The following is a 23,680-nucleotide window of genomic DNA, read 5'->3' as shown; positions in this document are numbered from 1 at the left end:
ACTGGCTGATAGGACATAAAATGCCATTACTAGGTCTGTATCCGCAAAGAGATAACAAAAAGGAAAAGGCCCTATATATACACAATATGTATAGCAGCTATTTTCTAGGGGCAAAGAATTGAAAATTGTGGGATGCTCATCAATTGTGAAAAGGCTGAACAAATTGTGTTGCATGCCCATCATGGAATACTATGGTGTTTTAACAAGAGCAGCTAGGTGGCACAGTCAGGAGGACCTGAATTCAAATGTGGTCTCAGACACTTAACACTTCTTAGCTGTGTGACCCTAGGCAAGACACTTAATCCCAATTGCCTCAGAAAAAAAAAAAAAAAAAAGACTTCCTGAACCAGTACAAAGTGAAATGTACTGCATACAAAATAATAGAAATATTGTAAGATGGTCAATTATCAATGACATGATGAAAAATGCTATCCATTCCCCAGAAAAAGAACTGATGGTTTCTGAAAACAGATTCAAGTATTCTTCTGATTATTTTACCTGAATATTTGGGTTTGATTTTTGTGTTTGGAATATCTTGCATGACTACACATGCATATTCTATATGGAGCTGCTTCTCTTTTCAATAGGCGTGGGAGTGAGATGGGAAGGGTGAGAATCTGGAACTCTAAAAATGAAAGTCAAAATTTGTTTAAATGTAACTGAGTAAAAATAAAATACTACACAAATTGAAAAATATCAACTAAAAAACTAATCGAAACAATAAACCACTTTAGCAAAGTTATAGGATACAAAATATGCCCACACAAATTATCTTTTCTGTATATTACCAACAAAACTCAATAAGAATAAGTAGAATGAAAAGATTTTAGATACATTCAGACAGTATAAAATACTTGGGTGTCTACTTGCCAAAAAACATTTAAGAACTATGTGAACACAGTTATAAAATACTTCACAAAAATAAAAACAGATTTAATTAACTGGAAAAATACAAACTGCTTAGCCAACAAAATGAAAATAACAATGCTATTTAGATTAACTTATTCAGTACCACACCAATCAAACTACCAAAGGATTACTTTAGAGAAGTAGAAAAAATTTTAAACAAAATTCATCCATAGGAATGGATAGTCAAGACAAAGGTCAAAGGTCAAGACAAAGAAATTACAAAATATAAAGAGTAGCATTATAAGCAAATTAGGGGAACATGGGAGAAATCATCTATCAAATCTAACACAGTTCATAACCAAATAAAAGAGAGAGGTTCGTGGTATTAAAATAGACAATTTTGATTTTATGCAGAATAAATCATATACATATCCATATATATGTAAATGACTTATTCTTTTTTTATTTTGATTTTTTTAATTAATTTTATAATTATAACACTTTATATTATCCCTTGTACTCCCTTCTGTTCTGAATTTTCCCCTACTTCCCCCCACCCCTCCCCGAGATGGCAGGCATTCCCATACATATTAAATATCTTATAGTATATCCTAGGTACAATATATATGTACAGAATCAAATTTTGTTGTTGTTGTTGCAAAGGAAGAATTAGATTCGGAAGGTAAAAACCTGAGGAGAAAAACAAAAAAATACTAACAGTTTACACTCATTTCCCAGTGTTTCTTCTCTGGGTGTAGCTGCTTCTGTCCATCATTGATCAATTGGAATTGGATTGGCTCTTCTCTATGTTGAAGATATACATCTTCATATAGTATTGTTGTTGAAGTGTATAATGATCTCCTAGTTCTACTCATTTCACTCAGCACCAGTTGAGGTAAGTCTCTCCAAGCCTCTCTGTATTCATCCTGTTGGTCATTTCTTATAGAACAATAATATTCCTTAACATTCATATACCAAAATTTACCTAACCATTCTCCAATTGATGAGCATCCATTTACTTTCCAGTTTCTAGCCACTACAAAAAGGACTGCTACAAACATTTTTGGTCATACAGGTCCCTTTCCCTTCTTTAGTATTTCCTTGGGATATAAGCCCAGTAGTAGCACTGCTGGATTAAAAGGTATGCACATTTTGATAACTTTTTGGGCATAATTACAGATTGCTTCAGAATGGTTGGATTCTTTCACAACTTCACCAACAATGCATCAGTGTCCCAGTTTTCCCACATCCCCTCCAACATTGATCATTATTTGTTCCTGTCATCTTAGCCAATCTGACAGGTGTGTAGTGGTATCTTAATTTGCATTTCTCTGATCAATAATGATTTGGAACACTTTCATATGAAAGAGTACCTGCTTCTTGGATATCATCCCTTTCTGGGATCTCAGGATCTTTCTGTATTTACCTACTGCCTCTTTCTTTGTTGACATTAATGTGTCTCCAATCTCCTCTACCTGTTAAGAACAAAGAATCTTCACCTTCCCATTAGTAGCAGTTTCTGGACAAAGTCTTTCACCCTCTTTACCTTACAAGTCTTTACAATCTCCATTCCTGTCCTACCATTATTTTCCCCCAAATTACCAGTGATCTCAAACTGGCATTATCTCATCTTTTCAGTCTTCATCCTTCTCTGTAGTTGTCAATACTGCTCACCATCCTGCATATCCTTTGCTCCTCTAACTTTAGGAACATTGCACTATCCTGATGCTCCATTCAATGGCTCCTCAGTATCCTTTGCTAGATCATCATCTATTAGTCTTCCAATGGAAAACTGTGGGTATCCACAGGTTCTGTCTTGGGTCCTCTTCTCTCTTCTCTTGATAATTTCATGAGTTCCCATGAGTTCAATTATAATCTCCATGCAGATGACGCCCAAATCCATATTTATCTAATACAATCTCCTTGTTTAGCTCCAATTCCCACAGTCAACTACCTAAAGAAAAACCTCTTTTCTGAACATTTCAAAGACATTTCAAATTCAACACGTTCAAAATAAAAGTAATAAATAAAATGCTGCATGACCATGCATTATATTATTAAAAAGAAAAAACCAGTCCCAGTCTTCAAACTATGTAAAAACAAGGATACATGTGGAAAATTGGGGAAAGTCTCAGACAAAAAGACACTAAAATTAAGGTGGACAGAACAGGAAGGCAGAAATGAGGAATGAGTGGTCACTGAAAATGCACTGAGTTGGCAAAAGCAATGTCTTGAGCAAGGAACAGCATGGCAAACAGTATCACTAGATCAGAAATTACAGGGAGTAAAATATTTTTCATCTTTGTTAAGAGAAAAAGTTCTTTATATCTGATCCTGGAAGTAACAGGAAGCCACTGGTGGGAGGGGGTTCTGTGCTTTAGGAACATCAATTTAACAGCTGAGTGAAACATAGACTGAAGTGGGAAGCAATCAGGAAGGGAGACAAAAGTTAGTGCAAATAGTACAGGTATTCAAATCAGTTCCCAAAGGTTCAATTAATATCTCTCTATATAGATGACCCTCAGGTCTGTATCTATCCCTAGCCTCCAATACAACCTTTTTGACATCTCAAATAGGATATTCTGTGGCCCACTTAAACTTTTCATGTCTAAAAGATGAACTCACTATCTCCCTCTCAACTTTAGCTTCACTATCACTATGGAAGACATTACTATTTTTCCCAGTTTCCCAGGCTTGCTGTCATCCTTGATTCCTCCACTTATGAAGGCTTTCCAAGATCAAATTTTGTTTAGCATTTAAAGCCCTTTAAAATCCCCTTTCTTGAAGCAATAAACTGGGAAAACATTTTTACAGTCAAAGATTCTGATAAAGGCCTCATTTCCAAAATATATAGAGAATTGACTCTAATTTATAAGAAATCAAGCCATTCTCCAATTGATAAATGGTCAAAGGACATGAACAGACAATTCTCAGATGAAGAAATTGAAAACTATTTCTAGCCATATGAAAAGATACTCCAAGTCATTATTAATCAGAGAAATGCAAATTAAGACAACTCTGAGATACCACTACACGCCTGTCAAGATTGGCTAGAATGACAGGGAAAGATAATGCAGAATGTTGGAGGGGATGTAGGAAAACTGGGACACTGATACATTGTTTGTGAAATTGTAAATACATCCAGCCATTCTGAAGAGTTATGCTCAATTATGGAATTATGCTCAAAAAGTTATCAAATTGTGCATAGTCTTTGATCCAGCAGTGTTATTACTGGGCTTATATCCCAAAGAGATTTTAAAGAAGAGAAAGGGACATGTATGTGCAAGAATGTTTGTGGCAGCCCTCTTTGTAGTGGCCAGAAACTGGAAATAGAGTGGATGCCCATCAATTGGAGAATGGCTGAATAAATTGTGGTATATGAATATTATGGAATATTATTGTTCTATAAGAAATGACCAACAGGATGATTTCAGAAAGGCCTGGAGAATCTTACATGAACTGATGCTGAGTGAAATGAGCAGGACTAGGAGATCATTATACACTTCAACAACAATACTGTGTGAGGATCAATTCTGATGGGCGTGGCTCTCTTCAACAAAAAGATGAACCTAATCAGTTCCAATAGAGCAGTAATGAATTGAACCAGCTACACCTAGGGAAAGAACTCTGAGAGATGACTATGAACCACTACATAGAATTACCAATCCCTCTATTTTTGTCCACCTACATTTTTGATTTCCTTCACAGATTAAATATACACTATTTCAAAGTCTTTTTGTACAGCAAAATAACTGTATGGATATGTATACATATATTGTATTTAACTTATACTTTAACATATTTAACATGTATTGGTCAACCTGCCATGGGGGGTGGGGGGGAGGCGAGGGGGTGGAGAGGAGGGGAAAAATTGGAACAAAAAGTTTTGCAATTGTCAATGCTGAAAAATTACCCATGCATATATCTTGTAAATAAAAAAACTATAATAATAATAAAAAAAAATATCCCTTCTTAACATTTCCAATGTTTTTTACATTTTACTATTTTCCAAGCTAAAAAAATAAAATAAAATTCCATTTCCTAATTCAATGCCTTTTTTAGTGGCTCTCTTACATGCTTAGACTACTATATTCTTGCCTCTTACCTTCCTGTCTTCCTTCAAGACACCTCAGGTCCCACCTTCTGCAAAAAAACTTTTCCTTTTCCCCAATCTCCCCATTACTAGTGTGTCTTAACTCCGAGATTTCCTTCATATATATATTAAGGACAATTTTTTGCATGTTGTGTCTCTCATAAAAATATGAGGTCCCCCCCCAACTTTAGACAAGGGAGTGATAGTAAAGTATTTAAACCTGTAAATATGTCTAATGTGGGGATTTTTTTTTTAAGCTTTACTAAGAATAGTTGTTACAATGGTTTGGTTTGGTTTGGTTTCCAATGGGGAAAGGGTGAAAGGAACAGAAAATGTTAATAAAAATAATTATTATAAACTGAAATAGAAAAGCTAAAAAGAAAGGAGGGTTAAGAGACACAATTTGCACATCCTGAGTTTAAAATGCTCAGATGGAAATATCCATTAGATAGCAAATAATAATTCAGGAATATTAGCACAAAATACACAGTTCTGAGAAACATTGTGGATAGAATTAATAATAGTTTCAATTATTAGTCTGGTCTTATGGATTCTACTTTTTTTTAACATTTCTCAATCAATAAGCATTTAATAATTATATACTACATGCCAAGGCACTGTGCTAAGCACTGGGGATACAAAAAGAAGAAAAAGACAGTCCCTGTTCTCAAAAAACTCACAATTTGACAGGATAGACAACATGTAAACAAATATATACAATCAGTTATATACAGAATAAATAGAAAATTAATGGAGGAAAAAGCAATGGAGTCTCCTCTCTACTCATAATGACATCATTATAGTTCAGACTTTTTTCCACCTCTCATTCAGACTTGGAGAGCATTTTCCTAATTGACTTTTATGCATACAGTATCTTCCCTATAATTCATCATCTACACAGATGTCAAAATGGTCTTCCTAAACTACAAATTAATTATACCAAGTTCAAGAACAATCACTGGCCCCCTATTGCTTTTACAATTAAATAAAAACTCCTCAAGAGTTTAGCATTTAAAGAACTTGAAAAGCTGGATCAAGATTATCTTTCCAAGTTTATTTCATATTTTCTCACATTCTGCCAAAATGGCCTACCTCTAATTAATCCCCTCAAACTCAGCATGGCCTTTGTTTGCACAGGCACTCCATCATACTCCTATAGCTGTAAAATACACTAGCTACCTTTGCTCTCCGACAGCTGTCTGCTATCACAGTGTAGAATTGAACTTGAAGTCAGAAAAATCTGTTTGATTCTCACCTCCGACACTCACACTTGGTTATGCTGGCCAAGTCACAACTCTGCTTTAGTTTCCTGATCTGTAAAATGTGGCTAATAGCACCCATCTCACAGGAGAGATGAAAAAACAAAGGTTTGTCAACATTTACATTTGCAAATTGTAAACAGTTACAGTTGTAAAATGCTTTGTAAATCTCAAAGTACCATAAAAGGGATTCTCAAACTATCCACTGGGTTATGGCAAATGGGCTGAGGGGCAGAGACAGAGTGTGAGTTTTTGTTTTTACTATAGTCTGGCCCTCCAACTGTCTGAGGGACAGTGAACTGGACTCCTTATTTGAAAAGTTTGAGGACCACTGTACTATATAAATTTACCAGCTATTATCAGAATCCTTAGCTTTCTCATTTCTAGTCATATGAAAGTACTCTAAATCACTATTGATTAGAGAAGTACAAATTAAGACAACTCCAAGGTACCACTTCACACCTCTCAAATATGCCCAGATGACAGAAAAGATAATCATAAATATTGGAAGGAATGTGGGAAAAGTAGGGCTCTAATGCATTGTTGGTGTAGTGGTGAAATGACCCAAATATCTTGAAGACTAATTTGGAACTATGCTCAAAGGGCTATAAAACCATGCATCTTTCTATTGGATCAGTATCCCTAAGAGTTCATAAAAGAGGAAAAGAACCCATATATTAAAAAGTGTGACAGTTCTTTCAGTCATGACGAACAGGAAATTAAATGGATACTCCTCAGTTGGGGAATAGCTGAATAAGTTATGATATATGAATGTAATGGAATATTATTCTTCTATGAGAAATGATCAAATTGATTCAGAGGCCTGGAGAGACATGAACTGATGCTAACAAGATTATACGATGATCAATTGCGATGGACTTTTCAACAACAAAGTGATTTAAGACAGTTCCAATAACTTGTGATGAAAAGTGTCATCCGCATCCAGAGAGAGAACTATGGAGACTGAATGTGAATCAAAGTATAGTACTTTCTTTCACCTTTCTTTGGTGGCTGTTTGGCTTGGGATTTTTCCCCCTTGTGTTTTTTTTTTCCCTTTTGATCTGATTTTTTTTTTCCCCCCACCATGATGAATATGGAAATTTTTATAAGAATTGCAAATGTTTAACCTATATAAGATTGCTTGCTGTCTTGGGGGGAGGAGAGAAAAACCTGGAACACAAGCTTTTGCAAACAAGAATGTTTAAAACTATTTTTGCATGCATTTGGGAAAATAAAATACTATTAAAAAAAAAAAAAAAAGGAATCCTTAACTTTCTCACCAGCCTCAGATTAGGAGCTCCCTCTTAAAGAAGGCACTAAGTCCCTATTTTACAGATGAGAGAACTGATGCTTAGAATCTCAGGAATGACTGATGCCAAGTGAATTAGCTATTTATTTAGTCAAGTTATGGAAGAGTTATCAAGGTTTCAATCTAAGCAAAGGATACAGCTCAAAAGAAATACATACTCCAGCTGATTTAGCTGTGTGTCCCAACAGTTAGAAGATAGTAAAAATTCACAAATTTCTTATAGTTATAAGCAATTATTTAATTGTGCCACATATTCCATTCACTTTCAGTTCAGGTGCCAACCACAATTAATGAAGGTGCTTATCTTCTGTAATAGTACACTACTTCCTGAGGGCTTTACAGCTGTCCAGATTTTAAAGATTATATATGGTGATACTGTTGTAAGATTATAGAAAAATAAACATTTCTTAAACTTTCTACCATTGAAAATTCATTAATTGTGGGAGGAAGTAACACAGTAACACCCAAGTTACTGAAGACCACAACTTTCAATAATAACACCCAAGTTATTGAAAAACAACTTGTGGATCTCAAGCAAAGGACATATTTTAATAACTGATAAACAGTTAAATTAATGAAAAGTTAAAATTCAAAATAGGTTCACTTTATATAATGAGGTTCCAAATTATGTCCCAAGTGCCACAAAGTTCTTATTAGGCCTGTCCAAATTAATGAGGCTTTATTGTACTAATTAATTAGTTTGACATTCAAGCAATAGATTCATAAGTAAGCTCTGAAATCTAATACCAACATTATAGCAAACTACTACAGCAGAAGAATGCTGAAAAAAGCCTTGGGGTAACAAATGAGCACAACAGGAAACAAGAGGTGGCAGGGAGCAAAGCAAGGTGTCCCTAAGGCTGCCTGGTAGAGATAAAGGCAAATGAGAAAACGGAACTAAACCTAGACCACCAATGGTTTCAAAACTCTTAGCTCCAAAACAGTGACAAACTTTCAGGAAGATTAAAAACTATAATTAGAATTCAGATGATTTACATGAGAGAACACAAGTACTATATCAAACTCATATTTTAAGGTCATAATACTAAATGAAAATTTAGTCATGTATAAACCACAAAAAAGCACAAGCCAGAGTATCTTGGAAGCAACTCCATCTTCACCTACTGATAAACTCTCAGGACAAAGAAGAGAAGCCAAAGCTCTATACAGGTATCTGTTGCCTTTACTTTATGCAAGCAACAATCTCACAAACATTAAGCACCTATTCTTCTGTAACTTCAATCCTTTGCATCCAAAACCCATTTTTCCTTACTGAGAATGACAATAATTTCCAAAAGTTTCAATGTGTCCAAATATGTACCCAATGGATAAAGTCAGAATCACTAACACCAGCAGCCTGTAAACAAAAGATGGAGGGAAGTTAAGGGGAACTAACTCCTCAAAGAATTTTAAGAGTCTTGTAAGAATTTTAAATCCATAGTCTTATTTCCTCTAACAACATGAACTTTAGAACAAGTTCCTTAAAATAGATGCCAAGGCAGATATATATTTGCTACACATTTTAAAGATGCAAGGGGAAAAGTGGAATTTTTAAGGGAACAGTCTCATTTTTAGAGAAAACTGAAATGAACATATGCAAAAATTTAAATTTTTAAAGCATTTTCCTGCCTAGAATAGTTCTTAAAATAACTCTATACTTTCATATGAAAGATTGCTCCAAATTATTAACAAAAATGTAAATGAAAACTTCTAAGGTTTTATCTCAGCAATAAAGACGTTTGAAGAATGGACAATGATGAAAATAAATTAATGTTTGGGAAGAGCTTCAAAAAAAAAGACAAACACTAATATACTGTTGATGGAGCTGTGAAATTAATCCAATCATCAATATGTAAAACAATTTCTAGAAATGTTAAAAACTTTTGACTCAAAGATCTCATTACTAGAAACACTTTAAGAAGGTTAAAGAAAAAGTCCCACATATAAATACACAAAAATAGTCATAGCATCACTTTTTGTGAAGCAAAGAACTGAAAGCAGTGACAGATGATTGGGGAACAAATAATGAGGTGTACATAACATTACTCTAAAGAAATGATAAATATTCAGAAAATCATGGAGATATATATGAACTGGAGCAGAATGAAGTAAGCAGAACTAGAAAAATGGTAAATCCAATAATGGAGAAACAAAGAAAATAGTAGTATGCTGGATAATTAAAACGACCAAGTTTGGCCCCAGTGAAAAAGGTATCTTCTTTTCTTTAGTTGTTGAAGCTATGGATATAAAATACTGAGTATACTTACTATTATGGTGTTGGTTAAACTACTTTTTAAAAAAATCTTTTTTTTTTTTTTTTTTATAAAGGATAGTTCACTCAGAAAGGATGTATTTGGAAATGAATGGAATGGAATGAAAAAAAGGTTTTTCTATTCAAATCTGTAGCCTAGCATTCAAGGTGTCTGGCTTCCCCATACTTTTCTAGTCATATTTGATTACATTATTCCTCTCACATTCTATATTCCTGACAAACTAATGCAAATTTATCTCTTAACTTCTTCATATATCCCTTTCTCAAATCCCTTAGAATTTATGTAGACTACTCCTCTCACTTGGATTTCATTTTCAGTGCAATGTATCAAAACCCTTCCTTTTCTTCAAATATCAACTCCTTCAACTATCAGTTGCTCTGCCTTAATGAAGCCCTTCCCTACTTTACCCAACTCATAAGTGTTTGCTCTTAAGACATTCAGCCTGATAAGCACAGAACAGCTGAAAAGAAGTTTGGTTTGAAGGGCAAGTTACCTACTGCTCAGAGCCTGTTTCCTCATCTATAATACAGGGATGATGTCAGCAGTACCTACTTCACAGCTTTAGATCAAAAAAGAAAATATACGTAAAGCCCTTTACAAGTTTGATGTATTATAGACACAGGAGTCATTATTACATTTAGTGATAATAATAATGATGATGTTTTCTTCCCTCAGTATAAACTCCTCAAGGACTGGGAATGTAGCATTATTCACCTTTGAATGACCAGTGTGCATATTAATAGGTATTTAAAAATGATGATAGTTAAATTAAATTTGCTTTCCTAAGTCAGAATTCAAAAGCATATTAGGGCATTTAGTATTTATACTTGGTATGTTAAAGGATAGTTTACTCAGGCAATAACTAATTACTCTATTTTAACAAGGAGGAACTGAACTTTTAAAGAATAAAGGAAGCATCTTAATTTATATCAATCTGCACAGAAACTTCAAAAAACAGAATGTAAAAATTACTCCTACTATAATAAAAAAGAAAAATAGGTTACTATGTTCTTAGATATGAATTTGGAGCCAAAAAATTCTGATTTGGGTATCAGTTCTATCATTTCTGATTAGGCCAGTCCCCTAACCTGAGAGTTTCTTCAGGACAAATATCATGTCCTTTAAAAAAAAAAAAAAAAAAAGTGTCACACTGGCTTGCTGTAAATATTAAATGAGGTAATAATATATGCAATGAGGTCATGTCCAATGAGATGCAAGTAATTGATAAGAGACCTACACCTCAAACAGAAAGACTTGGATTTTTCTAAGCTTTACCCCAGATATATATGGGTTCATTTGTGATACCTGGAATGCTCTCCCTCCTTACCTCAAACTTTTCATCAGGACTCAGCACAAGAGTCCACTTTCTAAAAGAGGACTTTCCCCAGTGTTTCTACCCAAGGGCCATTTCTTGGGGATTATCTTCCATTTTTAATGTGTATTTGTTTGCAGGGTGTTTTTTCAATTAGAATGTGAGCTTCTGAGCTCTGGAACAGGTTTCTGCCTAAATGCTCCCAGGGATTAATATATATGGTACCAAATTCCATCTGATTAACTTATGACTGGACAAATCACTTCACACAGTACCTCATGGCAATTCTCAAAGGCTATCAAAGTTGCAGAATGGGGAAGGGGGCACCTGCAAATTCGCTAATTACAACTCTTTTTTTTGTCTAACTTGCATCATTTTCAGCTGGTTTTTGCTGTTCCTGAGGCTTCATTTTTTCCATTTTCATCTCCAAGAACTCCTTGAAAACTGAAACTTTTCCCAAATGAAGAGCGTCTATATTCTTCCACATGCTCATTTATTTTTCAATGAGTTGCAGTGTTTCCAAATGCAAACTTGTTCCTTTCACATGCTGCAGAAGAGAAAGCAATCTGAGCAATGGGAGAAAATCAAACATCTGGGTTGAAGGAGGATTCTGTCTCCATCTTATATAATAATATAATATGTGCCTATTAGGACCACGGATTATATCAATTATCTGAAGAAGTTTGATATTGTACAGTTTGAAAAGGATTAAGAAATTTTAAATCTACAGTAATATATTTTAAAGGCAGGGAGGACACTCATATTTCTGCATGCAGACAACCTAGAATCCAAAAAACCTCCAGCACCAGAAAAATTACAACAAAAGTCTTCCTGGGCTGTTTTTTTTTTTTCCATAACCTACTTCATTCCCCCCCTTCTGTACATGGAAGCAAAGAATTATTTTGATACTGTAAAGAAATAGTTCACCTTATCTAGACCTCTAGAAAATAATGTCTAAGACAAAAATCACAAAAATCTGCCTGTTGCATGATTTGTGTGATTCTGGGATAATAAAAACTGAGTAAGACCTTATTTTGAATAGGTTAGTTGTTACTCTACATGTAATCTAAAATTTTTCATGAAAAAAGAATTTAAAAAGGGTCCTTGACTAAAGTGAAAAAAAAAAAGTCTTTACATATTTAAATTATATCAAAAGTTCAGAGCAAGATAAAAATATATTTACCAAGCACCTAGATACAAAAGTATAACCACTGTCCTGACCCTCCAAAAACTTATAATCTAATGTGCATTTATTCTAAAAATATGTATATCATATGAGTAGAGATTAATTGCAGACCATTATTTAAAAGTACATAAGAGTAAACATTAAAAATACAAGAAGCATGAGAAGACATAAGTTATGCAAAGTGAAATATTCAAAAAAAGGAAAATGACAACTACTGCCACAATGTAAATGAAAAAAATGGAAACTTAACTCTGTGTAATCATAATTGCCAAGTTTAGCCCCAAAAGATAAGAGAATGTATTATTATTCCTCACGAAGGTGAGAGCCCTATGGATGTTATATATGGCTAGTCTGGACTGAAGTGATGAATAATTGCTCTTTTCCTTTTATTCTGGATCAATAAGTTTATCTTTCTAGATGAAGAGAGATACTTTGGGAAATGAAGATAGTGTAAAAATAAGAGATGTGAAAAAAATTTAAGTGCATGAGAATATCTTACACATACCCTTTAAATAAAGGGTCTAGAACTAATCATTTTAAGGTATTTTTAAGGAGCAGCTGGGTGTTACAGTGTAGAATTCCAGCCTGAGTCAGGAAGACTAATTAATCTTCCTTCCTTCAAATCTGACCCTCAGACAATTCCTAGCTTTGTGACACTGAGCAAATCATTTCATCCTGTTTGCCTCACTTTCCTCATCTGTAAAAGGTGCTGATGGGGGAAATAGCAAACCACATTAGTATTTTTGCCAAGAAACCCCCAAATGGTATCAGGAGGAGTTGAATTCCACTAAAAAACAATTTTTAAAGAGGTGCCTTGAGGACAAAATTTGAATTGAGCAAATCGTTCTGTGATTTGTATCTGGCATTTCTACTAATAGAGAAAAATCATAAAGAGATTAACCAAAAGTGACATAAAATTCGGGGAAAATTTACTTTTATAACCCAGATTATTCAGTTAAACCCTTAGCACTCTAAGAAAAACAAAGCAGCATCAAGTTTGCAATCTAAGCCTTACAGCAGAGGTGGCTCAGAGTTTTGCTATAGGATGAGGAGGAAATCAGCAGGAATTAAAATACCCACAACAGTAACTTATATTTGCACAGCTCTTTAATTTTCAAGGGGCTTTCAGAGACAAAAAGCAAAGCTTCCTGCACATTTGCAAAGTAGTTTACCCCTACACAGTAGTGAATATTTGACAGCAAGATGCAGAAAAGAGCTAATTTAGTGAAATCCACCTTTTCAGAACCGCTAAAGAACGAAGACTCAGGAAGGCCACTAAACTGGTCTACATTCCTCCACCCCCCGTAATTTCAAACTCCAAGAGAACAGAGAGCTAAGTTAATGCCTTAAACAAGTTTAATTAAAACGCAAATAAAAATTTCATTCCAAAACCGCTTAATGAGAGCCGTACAGACCACCTTTCCAGGGCTTGCGGTCCGCTGAGGAGTGAAGACGGTACGAGATTTATTTAAGACACCAGACACCTTGAGCCGAGCTCCACGGCTTCGGAAGGCGCTGCCCTGCCAGAGCAGAGATCTGCAGAGATCTCCTCCAAGTGTGGAAGCATCCCCCCACAGGGACAGGAAAGTGTCGCTTCGGGCAAACGCAGGCAGGTGGGGGTACTGCCCATTAGGGGCTGTGTGGGGAAAGGATCGTCCCTCCCTCGTCCCGTGGGATGCTACGACTCCATGAGGCGGGGAACACGCGTGGGGAGGCTCCCCTCCTCGCCCAGATCGGACACCAACAATAGGGCCCCCGAGGCCTCCCGCGACCGATACCGAGCGAGATTTCCCCCGCCCTGGGAGCTCCCGAGCCAGCCTTTCCTCTCCCGGGGCAGGCCTTCCCTCGCCGGAGCCTGGAACTCCGCAGGCCAGCCCCGGCCTGGCCGGGCCCACTCCACGCAGACCGGCGGCCCAGCTCCGGCCCCGAGGCCGCCCAAGCCCCCGAGGCCCAGCCTAGGAGGGCTGCGGGCCCGTCAGCCCCTCACCTGGCAGAAGCTCCGGCAGTAGACGCGCGACGAGCCCTCCGACACTTCCTGCTCACGAAGCTCAGTCTCCAGCTGCCACAGGCGCGACCAAAGGCCCGGGGGCCCCAACGCGGGCGATGCCGGGCGACGGCTGCGGGCCCCGGCTCCCGACCCGGCCCCGGCCGGGGCTCCAGAGACAGCGGCGTCTCCCTTCCCGTCCGCCATCTTCCCACGGCCCAGCGGCGCGTAGGCAACCGAGACACGTGACGTGCTTCTCAGCGGCACCGCCCCCCTCCCGCTCCCTTCACAGCCCCCGCCCCGCGATGATGTTCAACTCCTGAGACAAGGGGCGCGCGTTTAATGACATAACGATAGGCGACTAGGAAAGCCCCAACCTACGAAGACTACGTGCTCTTCGTTTCCCCTCCCAACCAAGCCTACGCGGCGCCATAGCAACAAACACGGCCACGCCCCTCCTGCACTTTCACTACTCTCTCTTCCTAGAAGCTTCCTAGACAATGCTCTGCTCTCCGTTTCCCCAGCACCGCTCTCTCCACTTGCTCTTTCTCTATAGCAACAAGCTGATTAGACTCCTCCCTCTTCAGGACTACTCTCGGATCAAGATCAAGCCCTGGCCTCTAATAGGAAGGCCGAAGAAATGGTCCCGCCCATATCGCAAAGAAAAACTTTGGAAAGGGCTTCTACGGACCTGGCCAAGGATCCCACATCCTCCCCTAAAGAACCCCAGCAACACTATCCGCACCCTAACCCCTTCTCTCTCCGTCAAGAGAATTGAGAGCGACTTTCCCTAACAGCGGTGACACCCTGAGAACTATCCAGCCCCTTATCTTCCTGCGGCGGCACCCTAGTAACGGCCCCGCCCTTCCCCCCCATGGCGACCCCTTAGTAACGGTCTGGCCCCGCCCCACTTCCCCGTCATGGCGGCACCCGTAATGACCCCGCCCCTACCCCCTCCCCGTTCCAGTTCCCTTTATCGATCCCGCCCCTTGCCCCCCCAAGACGACGCCCTGGTAACGGCCCCGCCCCTTTTCTCCATCCTGGAGATGCCCGGTAATGTCTACGCTCTCTGTCCCTCGTGGGGGGTCGGGTTACCTGCCCCGTCCCTTGCCCTCCCATGGCGACGCCCCTGTAACAATCTGGTCCCCTAGTAATAGTCCCGCCTTCCGCTCAATTAACTTCCTCGGGTCCCAGCCCTCCCCTCCGAGGTAGCCTAAAACTAGCTAGGGTCTAGTAAAACTCCGCCCCTACTCGAGTCACTACCCGGTTAACAGCCCCCGCCCCCTGCCCCGCCAATGAAGTGTCCTAGATTCGGCCCCACTCAATGCCTCCTCATCTCCCCCGCCCATAATGGCTCCTCCCCCCGTTCCCCATGGCAACACCCTAATGTCGGCCTCTCACAGTGGAGAAGCTCTAAAAACGGCCCCAACCCAAGGCAGTGCCCTAGAACTAACTCCTTTATTCCCCAAGACCCCACCTCCTGCCCCATGGCCCACCCCCACCTCCACGATAGTCTAGTAACAACCCCGCCTCCTGAGTCACGGCCCAGCCTCCTGACCTCTGGGTGCCCTAGCAGCGGACCCGCCCCCCTCCCATGGCCAGCCCCCTGCTCCCAGGAGCTGCCCCAGTAATGGCCCTTGCCCTGGCCCTTCGCCCTCTCCCGGGTCCGCAGGTGGAGCCCTAGCTACGGCCCCGCCCCTTGCCCCTACCCCCTGCAATGCTCACCTCCCCTTATCTGCTATCCCCTACCACTAATACTCTGGGTAATGACCAGTCAGAGATCTCTCTCCTCGCCGTCGCCCTGGCAACGTTCCTTCCCTCTTCCCTTCTCCCTCCTCCCTCTTCCCTCTTCTCCAATCCTGCGGGAGGGGTGGGTAGGGGAGGAGAAAGAGAAAGGGCAGGAGGCCGCCCACCGCCAGCACCACTTCCAACACCACCACCACCAGCACCCCCCACCAGCACCACTACCCTCCACCAGCACCCCCCACCAGCACCACTACCCCCCACCAGCACCCCCACCATCACCGCTATCCCCCACCATCACCACTACCCCCCACCAGCACCCCACCAGCACCGCTACCCTCCACCATCACCACTACCCACCATCACCGCTACCCCCCACCAGCACCCCCACCATCACCGCTACCCCCCACCAGCACCCCCACCATCACCACTACCCTCCACCATCACCACTACCCACCATCACCACTACCCCCACCAGCACCCCACCAGCACCGCTACCCTCCACCATCACCACTACCCACCATCACCGCTACCCCCCACCAGCACCCCCACCAGCACCGCTACCCCCCACCAGCACCCCACCATCACCGCTACCCTCCACCATCACCACTACCCACCATCACTGCTACCCCCCACCAGCACCCCCACCATCACCGCTACCCCCCACCAGCACCCCCACCATCACCGCTACCCCCCACCAGCACCCCACCAGCACCGCTACCCCCCACCATCACCACTACCCTCCACCAGCACCCCCACCATCACCGCTACCCCCCACCATCACCACTACCCACCATCACCACTACCCTCCACCAGCACCACTACCCCCCACTAGCACCCCCACCATCACCACTACCCTCCACCAGCACCACTACCCCCCACTAGCACCCCCACCATCACCACTACCCTCCACCAGCACCCCACCATCACCACTACCCTCCACCATCACCACTACCCACTATCACCACTACCCCCCACCAGCACCACTACCCCCCACTAGCACCCCCACCATCACCACTACCCTCCACCAGCACCCCACCATCACCACTACCCTCCACCATCACCACTACCCACTATCACCACTACCCCCCACCAGCACCACTACCCTCCACCAACACCACTACCCACCATCACCACTACCCTCCACCAGCACCCCACCATCACCACTACCCCCCACCAGCACCCCCACCATCACCACTGCCCTGCACCAGCACCCCACCATCACCACTACCCTCCACCATCACCACTACCCACCATCACCACTACCCACCATCACCACTACCCCCCACCATCACCACTACCCACCATCACCACTACCCCCCACCAGCACCCCCACCATCACCACTGCCCTGCACCAGCACCTCACCATCACCACTACCCACCATCACTGCTACCCCCCACCAGCACCCCCACCATCACCGCTACCCACCACCAGCACCCCCACCATCACCGCTACCCCCCACCAGCACCCCACCAGCACCGCTACCCCCCACCATCACCACTACCCTCCACCAGCACCCCCACCATCACCGCTACCCCCACCAGCACCCCCACCATCACCGCTACCCTCCACCATCACCACTACCCCCCACCAGCACCCCCACCATCACCACTGCCCTGCACCAGCACCCCACCATCACCACTACCCTCCACCATCACCACTACCCTCCACCATCACCACTACCCACCATCACCACTACCCCCCACTAGCACCCCACCATCACCGCTACCCCCCCACCATCACCACTACCCACCATCACCACCAGCACCCCCACCATCACCACTACCCCCCACCAGCACCCCCACCATCACCACTACCCTCCACCAGCACCCCCACCATCACCACTACCCACCATCACCACTACCCCCCACCATCACCACTACCCACCATCACCGCTACCCCCCACCAGCACCACTACCCACCATCACCACTACCCTCCACCATCACCACTACCCTCCACCATCACCACTACCCACCATCACCACCAGCACCCCCACAATCACCGCTACCCCACCAGCACCCCACCATCACCGCTACCCCCCACCAGCACCCCCACCATCACCACTACCCTCCACCAGCACCCCCACCATCACCACTACCCACCATCACCACTACCCTCCACCAGCACCACTACCCTCCACCACTACCCCCCACCATCACCACTACCCACCATCACCGCTACCCCCCACCAGCACCACTACCCACCATCACCACTACCCTCCACCATCACCACTACCCCCCATCACCACCAGCACCCCCACCTCACCACTACCCCCCACCAGCACCCCCACAATCACCGCTACCCCACCAGCACCCCCACCATCACCACTACCCCCCACCAGCACCCCCACAATCACCGCTACCCCCACCAGCACCCCCACCATCACCACTACCCCCCACCAGCACCCCCACAATCACCGCTACCCCACCAGCATCCCCACCATCACCACTACCCTCCACCATCACCACTACCCACCATCACCACTACCCCCCACCAGCACCCCCACCATCACCACTACCCTCCACCATCACCCCCCACCAACACCACTACCCCCCCACCAGCACCCCCACCATCACCACTGCCCTGCACCAGCACCCCACCACCACCACTACCCACCATCACCACTCCCCACCATCACCACTACCCCCCACTAGCACCCCACCATCACCACTACCCTCCACCAGCACCACTACCCCCCACCAGCACCCCCACCATCACCACTACCCCCCACCAGCACCCCCACCATCACCGCTACCCCCCACCATCACCACTACCCTCCACCAGCACCACTACCCCCCACCAGCACCCCCACCATCACCACTACCCCCCACCAGCACCCCCACCATCACCGCTACCCCCCACCATCACCACTACCCTCCACCAGCACCACTACCCCCCACCAGCACCCCCACCATCACCACTACCCCCCACCAGCACCCCACCATCACCACTACCCCCCACCATCACCACTACCCCCCACCATCACCACTACCCCCCACCAGCACCACTACCCCACACCAGCACCCCCACCATCACCACTGCCCTGCACCAGCACCACTACCCTCCACCATCACCACTACCCCCCACTAGCACCCCACCATCACCACTACCCTCCACCAGCACCACTACCCCCCACTAGCACCCCACCATCACCACTACCCTCCACCAGCACCACTACCCCCCACCAGCACCCCCACCATCACCACTACCCCCCACCAGCACCCCCACCATCACCGCTACCCTCCACCATCACCACTACCCCCCACCAGCACCCCCACCATCACCGCTACCCCCCACCATCACCACTACCCTCCACCAGCACCACTACCCCCCACCAGCACCCCCACCATCACCACTACCCCCCACCAGCACCCCACCATCACCACTACCCCCCACCATCACCACTACCCCCCACCAGCACCACTACCCCCCACCATCACCACTACCCTCCACCAGCACCCCACCATCACCACTACCCCCCACCAGCACCACTACCCCCCACCAGCACCACCACCTCATAGCCCTGCTAGGCTTTCCTCCTCCCTCCCAGAACACTGAACCCTCAGAATCCAGAGCGGGCCTTGTCCATTTAGAAAGCCCTTCTCCTTTGTTTCATAAGGCACTTGGTGACCCCTCCACACTCTCCTTTTTCATCTCTCACCCTTGCCTCAGCCCTCTAAGCTTTTCATACCCACAGATTTCAGAGTTGAGCTTAGATTACCAAAGCCAGCCCATTTTCCAGTTGAGGAAACTAAGGCACAGAGAGGAAACTGTACTTGAAGGCAATTCAATCAAAAAACCACATATTTGTCCAAAAACTTAGTGTTTTGGCAGAAAATATGAGCCCTGGTCGCATGGAGCTCAGTGACTAGGAAATCACAGGACATAGAACTGAAAGGAAGCTTAGATAATATACAAGACTTCGAATTACCCAGGATTTTGTATTATCCAAACATTGTATGTAAATATCCCCACCCCACCCCCACACATGCACACATTGCTTGAAATAGTAGAAGTTAATAAATGGTTTTTAAGTAGAATTCAACTCCATCATAAGGATAGAAAACAGCTAAGAGAAGGATGGAGAGTTCTCCAAGATCATAGAATATCAAAGATAGAAGACACAGTCCCACCCTCTGGTTTCACAGCACAGTGAAAAAGATGGCTCAGACTGTATGTGTGTGGGGGGACTTGTCTAAGGATCCTCTGCTAAGGTTCAAGAGCTCCAGATCCAAGAGTTTCCCATGTTGTGTTTACAGGGTAAGGCCACAGGCAATTGAGGCTGGCTGGGATCAGCACGGCTCTGGACAGTAGTGAGGAGACAACCAATAAGCCAAGATGGCAAGCAAACCCATTAGGTAACGTAAACTCAGACTATCCACATCATAGAATTATGCTCCAGTTTAAAAACTAGTATGATTTGAAGGTCCTTTTAATATGGCATACTCAAGCCATCTCAATAAATAGAATATTATTGTCCTGTTAGAAACTAGGAATTCAGAAAAAAAAAAAAAAAAAAAAAAAACCCTGGACTTAAGTGATCAGTGAAGAAAGCATAATCAAGAAAAATGAAAACACCCGAAGCTGGCTCAACTCAGTTTAAAGGCAATAATCAATTTTTTCCACAAGACATATATATATGAGAGAGAGACAGAGAGAGACAGAGAGAGACAGAGAGAGAGACAGAGACAGAGAGACAGAGAGAGAGAGAGAGAGAGAGAGAGAGAGAGAGAGAGAGAGAGAGAGAGAGACAGAGACAGAGACAGAGACAGAGACAGAGACAGAGACAGACAGAGACAGAGAGAGAGAGAGAGAGAGAGAGAGAGAGAGAGAGAGAGAGAGAGAAAGAGAGGAGAGAAGGAGAGAAAGAGAGACAGAGGCAGAGAGAGAGAGAGAGAGAGAGAGAGAGAGAGAGAGAGAGAGAGAGAGAGAGAGAGAGAGAGAGAGAGAGAGAAGAGAGAGAGAAAGAGAGACAAAGAGACAGAGAGAGACAGAGACTTCCCTTAGAAGGGAAATGAATAATGGATGTTCAAAGTTGCATAGGACTGACAGACATAGTGTATGGCTTAGCTTTGCTTTACTAGTCATATGGGAAAGTAGTATTGAAGAATGGCAGTTAATTGGAAATACACTGGCATAAAAATCAAAAGCTTTATCATAAATTTTAAAAATTTATATTCTAGAAGCTAGCAGAAAAAATAAATAAGGAGGGATGGAAGAGTGTTGATGAAGGTGAAATTGACAGAATCTGGTCCAATAGGATTTGAGACCAAAAACCATTGGTGCAGTTTTGAAAAAGGGAATAAGGGGGAGTCGGAAGACTAAAGACATGTGTGAGTTTCACATCAGTCATGCAAAATTTAGAATATGTGATTAGGGGGTGGTTTTATTAGCTTTTAGAAAGAGAAGTAGTGATTATTTCTAAGAGCCAAGCCTGGCTTCATCAAGAACAGGAAATGCTAGACTAACTTCATTTTTTGGTAGAGTTGCTTGACTGATTGATCCAGAATGATGTAAAGTATGTCTGGATTTTGGCAGTCTCTCATATTCTTGTGGACAAGATGGAGAAGTGGTTTATACAATAGTCTAGTTGTGTGAACTTAGAATTGGTTCAATGACCATCCCTAAAGGATGCTGAATAGATGAATGAAAGAAAAAGGAGGAAAAGTAATTTTCCAGTGCTAATTATTTTTCAAGCACCTTGTTAAACTCAGAGTAGATAAAAAGAAAAGCAAGACAATCCCTGATCTTAAAGAGCTCATACTGTAAAAAAAGGGAGAGACGATGCATATAATGAGACTCATCTCTGAGACAGATAATCAGATACTATGACACTCACCTACTTAAGATGATCAGTGGGATGTAACCCCAGAGCATCTTCCTGTATCAATAAAACCATAAGCATTTTGATAAGCTATTTGCCAGGGTGGTGAGAATGCTCTTTTGTAGGTCTTCAGTAGTTTTAGTGACTCTGTGTGTTGGTGGATAAGTGAAACATTTGCAGGGATGGGTGCCTAGTTGGATGTCTACAGGGGTTTCTCCCCTGAAAACTGGTGACAGAGGCTGTGCTTGAAGCAAGGGTTGAGATATCTCTTCCCAGGGCTCTTAGACAAAGAGTCATAAGGCTGTCTGAAAAAAAAAAAAAAAAAAAAAAAAAAAAGTAGGGGCAGCTAGGTGGAATAGAGTACAGGCCCTGAAGTTCAAATGTGGCCTCAGACACTTAACACTTCCTGGCTGTGTGATCCTGGGCAAGTCACTTAACCCCAATTGCCTCAGGAGAAAAAAAGAAAAATAGTAATAATGAGCTGATCTTTTCTTCTTTGCTAACCCCCCCAACATGCTTCCTCAATTTCTCCAGTATCAGAAAACCAATAGTGTATACATGAGTATCCCAATTCTTAGAGAAAACTAATCTTGTTGCTTTTTCAAATTTTAATACTCTAATTAGAAAATTTTTATCTTTTTACCTAGTTTATTACTTATGCTGTTATCCCATGTCAGCTCTGAAAGAAAAATTAAAATGTTTTGTACTTGCCTTATTTTTCTTACATTGTTTTCTTTTATATTAATATCTTCAGGGCAGTTGAAGAACAAAATCGGGTTTTCCTAGCTACTAGATAAAATTAACCAGTGCTCCTTGTAGATGTTCTTGTTTTCCAGCTGCTTTCTTTAAGTGGCAAATCATTAAGTTGTAATTTCATTGGGAGAAAACAAATTATGTTTTATAACTTAAGAAGTGAATAGTGGCTCCAAGAACTTATTTACTTAGTAAGTCAGAGACTATCAATTGATATGGTATTATAAAATCTTCATAGTTCACCTGCTCTGGTTATAGAAATTTACTATGAATCCTTGAAAAAGGAGGGACATAGTTCTAACAGTGTCAAGATTGTTCCCTCATGGGTACAAACTGATCTGACATAAGTGATGATAGGGAAAAAACTCCCTTAGCTCTATTAGATTCTAGGCAAGGATCTTAGTTAACATAACTACACAGCAAACTTCAAAATGATTCACAGGATGTCATAGAATTAACCAGTATGGATATAATTGAATGGATATAATCCTAAATTCACTGGGTTGATAGGATCTTGTAAAGGCCAATTAGAATGACTATGGGCCAGCAGATATAACAAGGTTTTTATTAATTTCAGAAGAATTTTTCCTCCAAGTGGCTAGACCAGGGGACTAAAAATTTGGTAGGGTCTTAAAGATATATTTCTTATCTCATAAGAAGAATCAGTCTTGATCCAACCATTCAGGAGAGCAATCTGGAATTATGCCCAAAAAGTTATCAAACTGTGCATACCCTTTGATCCAGCAGTGCTACTACTGAGCTTAAATCCCAAAGAAATACTGAGGAGGGGAAAGGGACCTGTGTGTGCCAAAATGTTTGTGGCAGACCTCTTTGTAGTGGCTAGAAACTGGAAGATGAATGGATGTCCATCAGTTGGAGAATGGTTGGGTAAATTATGGTATATGAAGGTTATGGAATATTATTGCTCTGTAAGAAATGACCAGCAGGAGGAATACAGAGAGGCTTGGAGAGACTTACATCAACTGATGCTGAGTGAAACGAGCAGAACCAGAAGATCCCTGTACACTTCAATGTTGTATGAGGATGTATTCTGATGGAAGTGGATATCTTCAACATAAAGAAGATCCAACTC

General features: G+C 42.5%; 1 protein-coding gene across 4 annotated transcripts in view; it reads right to left on the bottom strand.

Annotated features, from left to right (window-relative positions):
* Window positions 1-15,095, bottom strand: part of RLF (RLF zinc finger) — a 90,632-nt gene extending 75,537 nt beyond the window's left edge. Inside the window, exon 1 of one of the 4 annotated variants that reach the window (XR_012488506.1) lies at window positions 14,269-15,094. Coding sequence is in view for 3 of the 4 variants with exons in the window: in XM_074305255.1 (XP_074161356.1) it covers window positions 14,269-14,472 (204 nt within the window). In the remaining variant the exon portion in view is untranslated. Of the gene's footprint in view, window positions 1-14,268 lie in introns of all 4 variants that reach the window. The other 3 variants (XM_074305255.1, XM_074305254.1, XM_074305253.1) reach the window with 3 other exon arrangements.
* Window positions 15,096-23,680: the final 8,585 nt, after the last annotated feature.

Source organism: Sminthopsis crassicaudata, chromosome 3, assembly GCF_048593235.1.
Source record: "Sminthopsis crassicaudata isolate SCR6 chromosome 3, ASM4859323v1, whole genome shotgun sequence".
Taxonomy (NCBI): Eukaryota; Metazoa; Chordata; class Mammalia; order Dasyuromorphia; family Dasyuridae; genus Sminthopsis; species Sminthopsis crassicaudata.
This window is presented reverse-complemented; position numbering and strand designations above follow the sequence as displayed.